This window comes from Acomys minous (assembly GCF_964271855.1).
Source record: "Acomys minous genome assembly, chromosome: 9".
Lineage (NCBI taxonomy): Eukaryota > Metazoa > Chordata > Mammalia > Rodentia > Muridae > Acomys > Acomys minous.
In genome coordinates this window covers 103,661,587-103,677,225 of record NC_140490.1, presented here as the reverse complement: position 1 = coordinate 103,677,225, position 15,639 = coordinate 103,661,587, and the positions used below count along the sequence as shown (strand labels likewise).

Genomic DNA, 15,639 nt, shown 5'->3' with positions numbered 1-15,639 from the left:
CTGGTCCATTGAATGTAGAAGATATAGTTAGCTTTGATGGTTTCTTTCTTGTAGCTATGACCTGTGCTTTTGGAAGACCAAGTAAGTAGAATCCCCCCAAAAAAGACATCAGAAGTTTTTGAGCCTACCTTATTTTATTTTTAATTATGAGAGAAGACAGTGCTTTGTTGAAATTTTAAATGGAAAAATATTTGTACATAAGTGTTAGAATATTAAAGACAATTAAACATTGTAGCCAAAAATTATTAAAATATGAATGGTTAGGGAATTGTAAGCAAATATCCAACTATTCTTATTTACGTTAACTATATTCCAAAGAGTGCCAAAGAGGGAACTGTCTACTTTAAAGGAGAGTAAATCTGCTTTATAACGCTGTGTCGCATCATTCTCTTTGAAAGTTTAAATATCACCAAGATTCCTATATTTGTGAATATACATTAGGAACCAATCAAGTTGGGATTAGTGTTTAAAGGTTAAGAGTTTTCATAAATAAGAATATCACATTTTCATTGGTAAATAGCTTAGTTTATTCTGATTCTTCAAGTTCTAAGAGGTTTCTATGTCTGTGCTTCCCTTCATAATGTTTAAAAGATTTTGTAGTTATAAAATAAGAAATCATTTTTCTACTAAAAATAAGAAAAATGTTCTGATAAAATATGCACTGTGTATTTTATTATATAGTTAAATATTTGTAATGGAGCTTGTAATCAGGCTTGAACTCATGAAGCTATTGTAAATATTTATGCAAAAAGGCAACAATGCAGAACTCTTAGAAAGAGTATAGCAATGTAAAAACATGCTGAATTTGAAATTAAGGTTATTTTTTTATTTTCAGTTTGTTAAGTGAATAAAAATTAAAAAGTTATGTTGTATTCTTTAATTAAAGCTATATATTTAAAATAATCCCTATAGAAATATGAAGTCAAATATAAGGTAGAAGCTAACAGTTTAAAAAAACATAATTCCTTCAATTCTGAATTCTGTATATTGTCCGTTGATACCCTTTGTTTAAGTAAATATCTAAAAAATTAACTAAATATGTACAGCACGTTATTTTACAAATTATTAAAAATAGTGGACTATTTTTATTATTAAAACTATTAACATTTATTGTTTCTATGAAATTGTATTTTTTCTTTTCTTTTTTAAAAATATATTTTATTAATTTATTCATATTACATCTCAATTGTTATCCCATCCCTTGTATCCTCCCATTCCTCCCTCCCACCAGTTTTCCCCTTACTCCCCTCCCCTATGACTGTGACTGAGGGGGACTTCCTCTCCCTGTATATGTTCCTGGGGTATCAAGTCTCTTCTTGGTAGCCTGCTGTCCTTCCTCTGAGTGCCACCAGGCCTCCCCATCCAGGGGACGTGGTCAAATATGGGGCACCAGAGTACGTGTGAAAGTCAGACCCCACTCTCCATTCAACTGTGGAGAATGTCCTATCCATTGGCTAGATCTGGGTAGGGGTTCAAAGTTTACTGTATGTATTATCCTTGGCTGGTGCCATAGTTTGAGCAGGACCTCTGTCACTGAATATATTAAAAACTTCTAAAAATAAATTACAAATTCATAGACATTTTTAAAAATCACAAAATGTTAAACTTTATATATTTCCCGGATAGCTGACAATTTGCCTAAGATTTGGCAATTCAAAATATGTTGAGTTCTTCATTTAGCATGAACAGGGAAGAAATAGACAACATCAAAGAGACAAACTGAAAGATCTAAAAAGCAGAATATGTACCAGAAAGAGAAATGAGAGCATGTTGAATACATTTTAGCGTATAAGAAGTAAAGGAATATTTGCCTGCCAAGTTTTCAAAAGTTACATTGATCAAATGCTTTAATATTGTCCATCTCAGTTTTTTTTGCAAATAAATATCTATTTGGCATTATCCTATACCTATTCCATAATCATACATTGGATATATGTATACTGAATAATATTATGTTATTATGTATCTATATAGGCAGAGATCGGTAATATTGAGATGCTGAATAAGCTGCACTTAATGACAATAAAATAGAAACTGAAAATAAAATTATTTTGAAGGATAACTTTGTTTTCACATACGTGCAAAAATATTATTTTTAGTAAAATTATAGCTCACAAGTTACTCCACAATGAAGTAGATATTTGTAGACATTGGGGTTGGGCAGCGTGTGTATCTTTTAGACCTCTCTCTCTCTCTCTTCATGATACTAGAATTTCCATTAGTTGGTATTGGGGATATGTCTGACGTGTTTCTATGACCAGACATGTTGTTTCCTTCTGTGTTTTGCTCCATTTTTGATGAGTGACTTCCACGTTCCCTGTTACACAAGCTAAAACTTTGAAGCTGTGTTGTATTTCTCACTGCATGCTACGCTAAAAGTATGCATACATTTTCTTGGCCATAGCTTCAAAATAAGTAAAAATCTCACTAACGTGTATTAGTTTTATTATTATTAGCTTTTTGGTTTGTGAGATTTTTGTTTGTTTGTTTGTCTCTTTGCTCACCTTATTCCTAAAGTCCTGCCTCGTTTGTGAGGACGCATCCCTCATTCACCTTCTTTGTAATGAAACAGATGGTCTCCTTTTACAGGCCAGTTTTGAGAATTTGCATATTCAATACCATCACATGTTATAACTTTATAATAACATTTATATTTAATTAATCATATCATGCCTCAGTATTGCCATATTACCTGCCACTTGGGTGTATTATAAATTTCTACAGAGACAGTCAATATACACTGTATATGAAATTGTGCATAATCATCTGAAACTGAATATCTCATCATTTCAGTACTTTTGGAAAGGTTGTTTAAATCCATGAGAACTAGTATTATTTTATGTTTTTTTTTCCTGGTTTGTCTTTAAAGAAAATAGCTACGTAGCTATATTCATTATTACAGAGGAAAATATGGAGAGTCTTTTATTTTTGCATTATAGCTTTAATAAATTCACTGGTCACAGACACGCATTGTGACCTTTCTATGTATTATTTCTTTCTTGAAGATGATAATTCCTATCAAATAAAATGAAAATAATCAGGATGAGTAATTGTTCACTTTAGGTGCCTATTCATCTTTCATCATTACATTTCAAGTAAGGGATTATATGAAGATTAGTCTCTGATTTTAATTTAAATGGATTTCCATGCTAAATTGGATTTTACCCTGCTTCATAAGAATATATTTCATAGCAAACTGAATTGCCTGCCTGTACAAATTGATATGGATCAGGAGAAAAACTTCATTTCATGCAAACTTTTTAATATCTCAACATGAATGTAAATTTTACTCTTGCAATCATCTGTGGTTCTACTGCATTAAAAAAATCCTGTTTATCTAAGTAAACAGAACACTTGGCATTACAGCATGTCCTTGGTGCTTCCTGGCAGTAGTATATGTTAATGTATTTAATCTAGTTTATCTTCAGGGGTTTTAAATGTAATCATATGCACCAATGTTAGATCAGGGAATCTTATTCACATTTTATAACTGTAGTAAATGTAATCTATTAATGAAAGATCTACAAGCTTTTATCTATTAACACAGAATATCAAGGAGTAAAACTTTGTTCCCTTAGATATTTTAAAAATTGAAATAATTCATTTTTCTCTATATGAAATGTACATGAAATATAAAAATGTACATTTTGTGTATCTTGCTTATTAATGTATAGATATCTAATCTTGATATATAATGAAAATTTGTTATTAAAATTTTTTTCTATATTGGGAGAAATGAGGATATTTTGCCCAGTGGCTTGTTTGCCACATTTGAAGGCATATTCATAAGGATGTTCTTTGATGCTCATCATTATCTTTGAGGTAGGCTGGGTGTTGTTAGGAGTTAACCTATCTCATTGTCAGTGAATCTTTAAAATAATAAAAAACATTTTTAAACGCCATATTCTGTATGTCTCTGAAGATGTTGAAGACCTTATCTATTTTACCCTATCTTTCTATAGAATCATATCTAATCTATTGCCCCTAAGATGTATATTCTTATGATAAAAATAGAGTAGTAATTGATATGACCATGATTTGATCAACTACAATTAACCTGGATAACTTACAGAGAGAAGTTTGCCTAAAAGGGGGCAAGATTGGATGCAGGCAGATTCACCGCTAAACTCTACTAGACAGGGTAAGCAGGTCCTCAATAGTTCCTGCCTGACAAATATGTCTGTCAGATACATTGGTCCAGAAGGATGAGGATGATGCTCCTACATTATAGCATTTTGGGTGACTGTTCAGGCAGCATACTGTCTCTGTCATTTTTTCTCTTTGGAAGCTACTAACCTGCACTCCCAGTATACTCAGGTAATCAATTTTATTCCTTCTTAAGTCTCTGATGGGGTTGAAGACCACATAGTTTAGTTTTACAACTAAGATTAGTTGTTTAGGGATTAGGATGTTCTTAGGTCTAGATAGATGTTTTAAGTTGATAATGATGAGATGTGATGGAAATTTATTTACTTTCAGAAATCTAGACTCACCAAGATAAGAAAGATGTTTTCTTCAAGGCTGCCTAATACAAATAGCCAAAACACTATGAATGTAACATTTATATAATTCCTGAATTGTGTGAAGGTTCTTATTGCTGTTGGTAGTTTATTGTATATATTTGTAATAATATAAATGTATAGCAGAAATAAAAATATTTAATAAAAAAGAAAAACAAATAAACAACAATAGAGATACTGAATGAACAAACGATATTTCTACATTGAAATTGACACCGTAGCAAAATTTGTAACCTTCAGAAGCATATTATCTCACCAACTTACAAATAAAAATGGTGCAGCAATACTTAGAATATACTGTTGAACAAACTGTTATTGTCCAACTCTACTACAAATTTGTTATTATGAAAAATGCCCAACTGCTCCACCTTCTCTCTGTGTAACATGTGCAAGTTAGTTGAGCATGTCTGGCTCTGTGTCACATCGGTTACTATTGGATAACATTTGCCTTCCTTTTATACCTTCTCCAATTCTTTTGAATCTCAAAGCACTGAATTAACATTAGCCTATCCCCAGTGGAAAACATAGTGCTTCTTTAAGTCTACAATGTTAGTACAATATTGTCTATTAGCTGTGGTTAAAAATGAAAAGTGACCTGAATTTCAGCTATGAGTTGGGCTGATAAGTAGATCTTTTCAGAGGACTTTCATGGTTTGAGAAACGCAGCCATATCTCAACTCTATCAACTTAAAACATCTATCTAGACCTAAAAACATCTTAATCCCTAAATGCCTAAGCTTAATTGTGAAATTAAACTATCTGGTCTTAGATATTGATTTACATTCAGAATTTTAGATCTACCAAGATAGAAAAGATGTTTTCTTCAAGGTTGCCAAATACAAATAGCCAAAACACTATGAATGTAACATTTATATAATTCCTGATTGTTTAGAGATTCTTCTTCCTGTATCTAGTTTATTGTATATATGTTTAATAATATAAATGTATATGTAAAAATTTTTTTAACTTTTTTAGAAAAGGAAAAAATGCAAACAATCTACTTTTATTCTCTTCTTGCCTCCAATATACTGTTATGAGGGTGTGACAGTTGAGGCTTTGGCAATCATCTTTGAACTATGAGATAGCTATCTGAGGCCTAAGGTTAACTTAAAAGTCATGGGAATAATTTTGACAATGTATTGGCTGATGTGTTGTTGAATCAAAGAAAGTTAAATATATTTATCATATAACATATTATGTAATTTATTAATATAATGTACACCCATTATTTCAAACAATATATTGGATGAATTGCCTGTTTTATTAAGAATATGATCCATAGCTAAGTGATCATTATATTAACTTACATATCTTTCATTATTTCAAAATTGATAGACTAAGAGAACGAGGTAACAACTATGATTTTGAGTGATTAAAAAAAACACTACTTAACATTTTATATATCCACTAAATTTCTATGTTCCCTTGAACAGAATTCTATATACTGTATATACCGTAAGGTTTCACAGCAACCTTATAAAATAACTGTGAAAGTAAACAGACACCGTATTTATATGCTTAAGAGAGAAGAGGAAAGGGGGCTATAGATGTATAAAAGATTAGAGGAAGGGGAAGTCTTAATTGTACCATTTTCTTTTCTTTTTTTTAATTCTGTGTTTATAATTTTTTTCTCCTTTATTAATTTATTCTTGTTACATCTCAATGGTTATCCCATCCCTTGTATCCTCCCATTCTTCCCTCCCTCCCATTTTCCCCTTATTCCCCTCCCCTATGACCTTTCCTGAGGGGGATTACCTCCCCCTGTATATGCTCATAGGGTATCAGGTCTCTTCTTGGTAACCTGCTGTCCTTCCTCTGAGTGCCACCAGGTCTAGATGAGAGAAGCATGGGAGAATGGCAAAGTAGAAGGATCCAGAGGGTTCTAGAAGCCTACAAGTAGAACATTATGATAGGCAGATTTGGGCACAGGGGTCCTGCTCAAACTAAGGCACCAGCCAAGGACAATACAGGCGGTAAACCTTAAGCCCCTACCCAGATCTAGCCAATGGACAGAACACTCTCCACAGTAGAGTGGGATGTTACTTTCTCAAATGTACCATTTCTAGTGGATGGCACATAGAGATTCCACTCTGGAGATTTGGAATTGAATCATGTCTTTTAAAATTTGTATGAAAACCAATGGAATTTGTTAAACTCTAAATATATAGGTCTATATTTCTAAAATAAATTAATACTAACAATTGAACTTTTTTGTTTTATTAAATGATTTCTCTACTACTTTCTTCCCTTATGCCTTACTTAATGGGTATTCCTTCTAGGTGAAGGCATAGATTTCATAGATTTTCTTTGTAATAACTTAATGTCTCTTTTATTTTATGTGAATCATATAACATTTATTTTATAACCAGAATGTTTCCCTGAAGAAATAAATGATGATCCATCTGTACACTCTAATATTCTCACAGAAGATCACAATGGGTATGAAAATAATATTAGAAATGCTAGTTGTTAAACTGCCATGAATGTTCAACTTGGAATCTACATAAGTCTATGCCAGAGGCCTTCAAATGTATCTCACAGTAAAGAAAAGTTATTTTCAAAATCTGATACAAAAATAATTGGAGGAGAATCTACAATTATTAATTTACTTAACCAGTGTAATCTATAACAATAATCTATAATCATTTGTCCTTTTATTCACAGGTAAGTGTAGTTTCCACCTGCCATCAAGGAACCTTCTCCTGGCAGCACTTACAGACCACTACAGGAAACCTCAATCAATCCGAATGTAGAGGTGTGGATCCCAGTCACAAAGGGTACACCTACAAAACATTCCCACACCTAAGGCTCACAGAACATCGTAGAATGTGTTCTAACAACCGGAGGATCCGATTGCTTACTATGAGATTGTGTGCCCTAGTAACATCAAGAGCTCTACCATCAATATGACAGCCCAAACATGAGCTAATCAAGGATGACACCAACAAACTTGCAAAATTAGATGAAAGGTCATAAGGTTTCAACCCCACACAAAGAGCCAGAGGCAACTAGAGACAACTGGCTCAAGATGGAAGAACGGCCCTGGGGTTCTGCACAAACTATGGCACCAACCAAGGACAATACGTTCAGTAAACATTGAACCCCTACCCAGATCTAGCCAAGTGACAGGTCATTCTCTACAGTTGAGTGGAGAGTGGGGACTGACTTTCACATGAACTCTAGTGCCCCATATTTGACCACGTCCCCTTGATTGGGAGGCCTGATGGTGCTCGAAGGAAGGATAGCAGGCTACCAAGAAGAGACTTGATACCCTATGATCATATACAGGGGGAGGAGGTCCCCTTCAGTCACAGTCATAGGGGAAGGGAGTAAGGGGGAAGTGGGAGGGAGGGAGGAATGGGAGGATACAAGGGATGGGATAACAATTGAGATGTAATATGAATTAATTAATTAATTAATTAATTAATTTTTTTAAAAGATGGGAACAGGGAGACAGTCTTCCTCAGTGAAAACATACCAATTCATTGCCTAGTGTCAAATGGTTTGCCCTGAAAACATATACACAATAACATTATATGGACTCTATAGGTTATATTTAGAAGTTTATATTATGTGTGTGGGTGGGTGGGAGAGAGAGAGAGGAGAGAGAGAGAGAGAGAGAGAGAGAGAGAGAGAGAGAGAGAGAGAGAGAGAGAGCACACGCACATATACAAGTGCTTATGTGCATGTAATAGCAATTAATTTTTAAAAAGATCCCACAGATATGAGGATGAGCAGGGTGGGGGTGGGGTATGTTGGATGATTTGAAGGGAGGAAAGAAATGAGAAATGTAATTAAATTACAGTCATGAAAACAAACAAGAACAAAAATAAATTACTTAGATCCTCAAAAAAAATTCTTTCCAAATTCTTGAAGGTTGATGGAAATTCAAGATAACTCATTCGATTATTTCAAACAATAAATTCTTATTTTCTATATATGATGTTATAGAAAAGTAACCTACCAATCTATTAAATTCTGTAGAAAGCCCTAGAAAGATCAAGCATAGGCTTCAGGTAGTGCAAATTTACCTTTTATATAATCTCCCCAGATCTCTCAGCTGTAATATTTAACTCTCTGAAGGTTTTATTTGCAATTCTTACATCTATAGTATAATAAAACAATATCAGTTTATTTCCCATACATTTTGAAATACTTTTTAATCTTTTTCTATGCAGATATGTTTCACACCTCATTTATGTGATTTCACACCAGCATTGTATATTTATATATGCACACAAGGTCACAGATTACACTAGCCTCAATAAATCATGAAACATTAAATATTTCATTTTAATTTGTAACTTGATGTATACTATCATAAAGAATTTTTGAATAAAGGCTAGATTCTTCCCTATATTTTTATCAAATTATTAGGATTGAATTTTGTACATTTCTGATTATTCTCAGCTTAGCTTAACAATAATTTTTCTTTTAGCATTAGTATTCAAATTAATTACAAAGGAAGTATTTTTTTCAACTACAGTTGTGCAGCAACCGTATTTATTGACAGTAGGGAAATTTGAAAACCCACATAAAAGCATTTGCCTGTCATGTGGAGCATTTTTCTTTATACATAACCTTGCTATTTTTTTAAAAATGTGGCTTGCATAATTTGATACTACAGCTCAAAAATGATTGGTGTAATATCTATACTTTCGGGGAATGCACCACATTATATTCATGGTCAACAAAAACATTTTAAGCTTGTTGCTTAGCAACCTGCAAGGAGGTAAAATTTTCCATTAGCATTTACAGAATAAGTGTTTATAACATTAAATTCTTTAACAGTTTTTGTTATTAATACTCTGCAACAAGATCGCCAATACTACGGACTTGACTTACCTTCTAATTTTATTTCCAACTTAAAGTTTACTTATTAACTTTTACATGAAAGCACTATATTAAAAATGTAAATAAACCCTAAGAGGGAGAGAGAAGAAAGGAGGAAAGTAGGAGGAAGGGGGAAAAGGAGGGTGTTAAGGAGGGAAAAAAAGGAGCTGACAGTGAATCTAATATGCCACATCCGTTTCATTACATGCAAGGGGAGTGCATTGTGATCAGAATTCCTATAAAGGTACTATAATCCCTTCTTCTGGGAGGTGCTGTATAGTGAACACTACTATATTCTTATAAATTGACTTTAGTGCTCTTCATATAGAATAATGAAAAAAATGGAATCGAAAGCCAAATAAAACCAACCAAAACAAACAAAACAAAACATTGCTACAATCCCAAGCATATGATTTTTGATGTCTTTTCCATAAAGCTCCTCTCTGCATGGACACGTATGGCAAGCTGCACTTTCCTATTTGAATTAAGAAGAAATAAGGGCGGGGGTGGGAGGGCTGGAGAGATGGCTCAGAGGTTAAGAGCACTGTATGTTCTTCTGAAGGTCCCGAGTTCAATTCCCAGCAACCACACGGTGGCTCACAACCACATGTAATGAGATCTTGTGCCTTCTTGTGGTGGGCAGGCACACTTGTGGGCAGAACGCTGTATAAATAATAAATAAATCTTTTTGAAAAAGAAGAAGAAACATGGACATCATCTCAGTTGTGAAGACAAATCACTGTCTTGATTTTAGAGAAGAACTTATCCAACTATGACAAACAATAATCAGACAGTTAATGCTTTTCTTCTGTGAGTTCATATTAACATATACGCATGTTACATGAAAATGAATAAATATATTCTACTCTCTTTTAGTATTGGTATTATCTACACAGCAAAATCAGGAATTTAACACAGTTTTGTGCATAGTTTTGCTTTGGCTGAAGTGGATGCTTTCTTCTGGATGTGGCCTCCAGCACACGCCATAATCAGTTTCGCTTTGCTTTCTGTTTACTCATTTTCATTTCCATATTTCCATTTTCTACTTTTGGGAAAAGAATAACTCTAGAGTCTCACGTTTAGCATTGTTTCATTTCAAAAGGTTCTGTTCAATGCTTCCGGTTGGAAGTAGATGCCTTGTCGTAACTGTCAGTGCTACAGTGGAGCAAGCTTCTGACTTGGTCACAGCTAGTTTGCTGGTGGAAGGGAGGCTTTTTCTGGAGGGTAGCAGCAACACTTCCTTAACTTTTCAGCTTCAGGTCCTAATACATATTCATTTGCCTAATAGTAACATTTTATAAAATAGAATGTCGCAAATTAAATTAGTGAATGAAGTATTCCAATGAATTTTCATAAGTAATATTTATGCAGAGAGTTGATCTCTCAGACACATGGCATTTGCATCTACTGAAAAGAGCAGCTGAATATAGTCCTTAGAATCAAAGAACGGATTATCTCCTTTTGTTAACAAATATTTACTGGCTCCAAATGATTTCTTCTACACAAAATAGGAATGCTTTCTACTAGTTAGCTATTATTAATATATTAGCAACCACTCAGATGATATTTTATTATGGGAGATGCTGGTTAGTTTGTATAGATTTTAAGATGTGATTGACACATAGGAGTGACACATTTCTTACAATGTGACAAATACCTTTATACAATGATATAACACTATACAAAAGAGTATCTTTCAATAGTTTACTCTGTTCCTTTTCTGAACTTACATTTGTCATATGATCAACTCATATTTTTCACTTATTTAAATTAATAACTCCTGCCTTCCTGTTTTGTCTTACCTTGAACGTTTTTCATGTTCCATTTTCCCTCAGGAATGCTGTAGTTTACTTTTTCTCCCTCTTAATCCTTAATAAATTGAACTTTTAGACAGGAGTCAATATTTCCTATAGATTGGTATGCTTACGATTTTAAAGCATAAAGACATCTGGAATTAGCATAGAAGTCAATGAGACAAAAAAGTAGTTCTGCACCAAAGACAAAGAGAATAGATTTTTAAGGACCTCTATGGTCCATCTTCCATTTTCCCCCTTCCCAGCAAGTATAAATTATACGTAGTTCTTTGTTGTTGTTGTTGTTGTTACATGTATGTCTTTGTGTCCCCTTCTCACTCGCCACGCTGTATTTTGTCTGGTTTGACCTGAAAATCTTCAGAATTACTTCAACTGTCAACATTACTATTTTTTTAAATTAAAAGCATGAAAACATTTGAAGTTTCTGTACAGCTAGATATTTATTCTAAAGTAATTCTTCACAATGGCAGTGTTTTTTCTCCATGGTAATATTTCCAGCCAATACAAAATGAGCATCATGGTTTTTTTTTTTCTCACAATTTTACTTGGTCTGGTTTTGTGTAGGTAGATTTTGTTTCATGTGTTGAGGGTTCAGCTGATCAAAGGCTTTTTCTGAGGCCCTGATGCATGGAGAAAGAATTCCCCTGTCAAAAACCAGGACTAACCTGGGGCTTGGGTCCTGGGATCTTTCCCCTAAGGTCTATATGTGTAGACAATGAAACAGGGAATATGGATGAGTAGTAATGGCTTGGGTCAGTATTTCGGGGAGTAGCTACATCACCTTGAGAAGTTAACTCTTGTCACCATAAACGACTATAGTTATTAGTCCTTAGTATGATATGTGTTGTGGCTTGCTGTGGCTATCCCTGACAACTTTGAAATAAATCATTCTATGATTTTTTTTTTTTGCTGTCTCTGTCCGTTTTTCTCCAAAAAAGAAATAATACATAAAATGCTATACTTCTTAATAAGCTTGTTTAGAATAAGACCTAGCTTGGGCAAGACCTCTAGACTTCATTTTTCTTCATGTTCTCACTTCTTGGCCTTCCTCCTAGAACTTGGTCACAGAAGAAAGGCTTACACGATAGGTCAGTTAAAAGGTTTTTCTTGATGTCATTGTTTGTTTTGATTTTAATTTTTGAGGTGTGTGTGTGTGTGTGTGTGTGTGTGTGTGTGTGTGTGTGTGTGTGTGTGTGACGGAAAAACAAAATTGGCAATGTAAGGAGGGAGGTAGAAAATATCTGAGAGAAGTTGGGACTTGAGGGCACAAAAAAACCTAGACCAACATATTTTGTACAGAATATTTAAATAAAAAACAGAAAAATCAATTACATCACTTCAATTTTATTCAGAGTCTAGCTTTTCTCTTTTGACCCATTGTATCCATAATTTATATTCTAATTCCTCCCACTTCTTGTAATAATTTTTAAAATATATTTTATTTATTTATTCATTTTACATCTCAATTGTTATCCCATCCCTTGTAGTCTCCTATTCCTCCCTCCATCCCTCCAATTTTCCTCTTACTCCTCTCCCCTATGATTGTGACTGAGGGTGACCATCTTTCCCCTGTATATGCTCATAGGGTATCAAGTCTCTTCTTGGTACCCTGCTCTCCTTCCTCTGAGTGCCACCAGGCCTCCCCATCCAGGGGACGTGGTCAAATATGGGGTACTGTTCCTGTGTTCAGATAAAACAAAAGTATAATTAATAACAATCATATTTTTATAATCTACTTTTACTAGAAGCTTAGATAAAAGAATCATAACCTTGCATGAGACTTGAGCAATAAGTTAATTAGTCAATAGCTTAAATATTTAATAACCGTTGTGAGTTCCAGTTGAGTCATTGAGTCATTTACTTTTCACACAAAATTAATTTAATGAAGCATAAAGTGGGCCCAATTACTGCTGAAGATATTTCTGAAATTCCAAATGTTGTTCTGCTGTTATGCAGTAGTTATTTAATAATGGAACAGACAAAATTTCTAAATGAAACTATTAGAATTTCTACATTGCTGTTAGGTGACCAAAGAGAAACTGTAGTAGTAAATGACACCTTTAATCCACACTTTAATCTACACATTCAAAATAACAATGAATATTTTTGTATTAGAAAGTAATGTAATTTCAATAAAATCAAATGATTAGGATAAGAGTGAGGGGAAAATTGGAATGTAATGTGAATAAATTATAATACATTTTTTAAAATGAAAAAAGTATCCATATTTTAATACATCTGAGAACAACATACATTTTCATTGATTATGCAGACTATTTTCAGAGCAATAACAGCTAAAGGTAATCCATAGGAATGTTGAACAGAATATAAAATGATACACTTAATATGAGAGCTATTTTCCCCTTGAAAGAATGCAATATCTATTTAATGAGGAATCAATCAGTTTTCCTCTCTTCAGTAAGTAACAAATCAAATCAAATCAACAACAACAAAAACTCTTAGTTACAAAGAAGCAGAGCTACATACTTCTAGACACATGATTTGATAGAGAGTTAAATCCCTAGAAGTAGTTGTAAAAGTATAGCTAAACATGTCAGCATAATAGATTACCAAAATACTGGAAAGCTGTTTCTATAATCATGTGCTGGCTAGTGTTTATGTCAACTCGACAAGACAAAGCAATCTGAGAGTGGGGAATCTCAATTGAGAAAAATGCCTTTATAAGATCTGCATGTAGGATAGCCTGTGTGACCTTTTCTTACATAAATGATTGATGTGGGATGGCTGTGCACGGGGACACCCCTTAGCTGCTGGTCCTCAGATGTATAAGAAGGTGGGCTGAGTACTCCATGGTGAGGAAGTAGATGAGTAAGCATAACCTCTTCATGGCCTCAGCATCAGTTTCTGCCTCCATGATCCTGCCTTATTTTATTTAGTTTCTGCCCTGTGATGAAGAATGATGTGGAAGAGTAAGCCAAGTTGAGTTCCTCCTCAACTTGCTTTTCATCATGGTGTTTCATTACATCAACGGTAACTCTAACAAATACAATCATCACTGTAACAAACATGGCTTGTTCATCATTATAAACTTTTTTGGTGCATACCTGTAGGCACTGCACAAAGTACATGAACTGTGGAAGTTCAGTAGTATGTTATCTTCTTCTTAGGTAGAAGTACCATGCACACCAAACTGTTTATATATTTAATTGTTTTTATTTATCAATGTATTCACTTAAACCTTACTATACTAAAATAACTACTAATTTTCTTCTAATATGATTATGGAAACAAATATTGATAAATAGTCTCTATAGGCACATGTTCTTGAGTGACAATGATTTCTAAGTATACACTTTTATATTTGTATGGCAAGTGTATTTACGTAATTAACTACTTTACAGCTCTAAGAAACATCAAGGTTTGTACTAAATAGCTTATTGTCCTTGTTATACAGCTTCTCAATCTTTTTGAAGAGAAATTACATAAAGATTGCAATTGAAATTGTTTACTCCATTGGTCACAGTGGCAATAAGTGTTCTCATTGCTTTTTCAAGACACGTTTTTATGCCCTCAATTTCTACCCTTTCACTTAAGGAAACTGACTTTGTGTTTACTTGGGGGTTTTTGTTGTTGTTTGTTTGGTTTTTTTGTGGGTTTTTTTTTTTCAGAAAACAATCTGTCCTTTCAATTAAAATTGTGGCTTTGGGTGGCTTACTGGGATTTCCTGTCTTAGATGCTTCCTTGCTCTGGCCTCGAGGCTGCTGTGGTTCCAGAGTCTACCAACTCTCTTCGAGCATCCAGCCAAACTCAAAGAATTGTTGATTCCCCTAGAGATGATCCTTCTTATGGCCTTAAGGCTCCTGAAGCTATGGGGTCTCCTAGAAATTCAGCTGAACTCAAAGAACTGAAGCTTCCTCTGGAGACAATTCTAGGTGAATTTCTGGCTCTGCACTATCCTATCATATGTCTCCTCTCTTGTACAAAATTTCTGTCAGATGTCCTCTGCTTTCTACAATGTTGGTGGGCCTTCTTCTTCTCCAATCACCTTGGGTGCAAGATGTAAATGTTGTTTTTATTTCCTTAGATGAAGAGATGAAATGGGATCTATGCCGAAGCTTTGCTAATACATGGCTAGGGGCAAGCCCAGAGCATTTCCATATATCCATCCCTAGGCCTAGGCCTGAAAGAATCTAGCTGTTGTACAATATAATCTTCTGCAAGCCTGTACCTTGATGGCTTCAGCTTCCATCCTTTGCCTATTAACAAAGGCACAGAATGATTTCAGCCTTTGACACTTACTGCTGGAATAACTCAATCTTTCAATTTTTTTCTTACCTCTTTCTGGCTGGTTTACCTAAGCTGTTCTGGCTCAAAACTCCTCTCTAAGCTGAAGGACTTAGGTTCTCTTTGCTCCAGACTCTTTGCTCTTGTCAAAACTGCCTCTGAACTCCGAGACTTAACTGCCGCCAAAAACTCAACCTGAGGGCAGGAATGCTACTCTGTTGCTATAC

General features: G+C 34.1%; 1 protein-coding gene across 1 annotated transcript in view; it reads right to left on the bottom strand.

The window, feature by feature from the left end:
- Positions 1–12,703: 12,703 nt before the first annotated feature.
- LOC311605923 (uncharacterized protein) overlaps positions 12,704–15,639 on the bottom strand; it is a gene marked incomplete at both ends in the record, with an annotated part of 273,889 nt that continues 270,953 nt past the window's right edge. The window contains one exon of the mRNA XM_084796759.1: positions 12,704–12,847. Coding sequence (XP_084652885.1) covers positions 12,704–12,847 — 144 coding nt within the window. The remainder of the gene's footprint in view (positions 12,848–15,639) is intronic.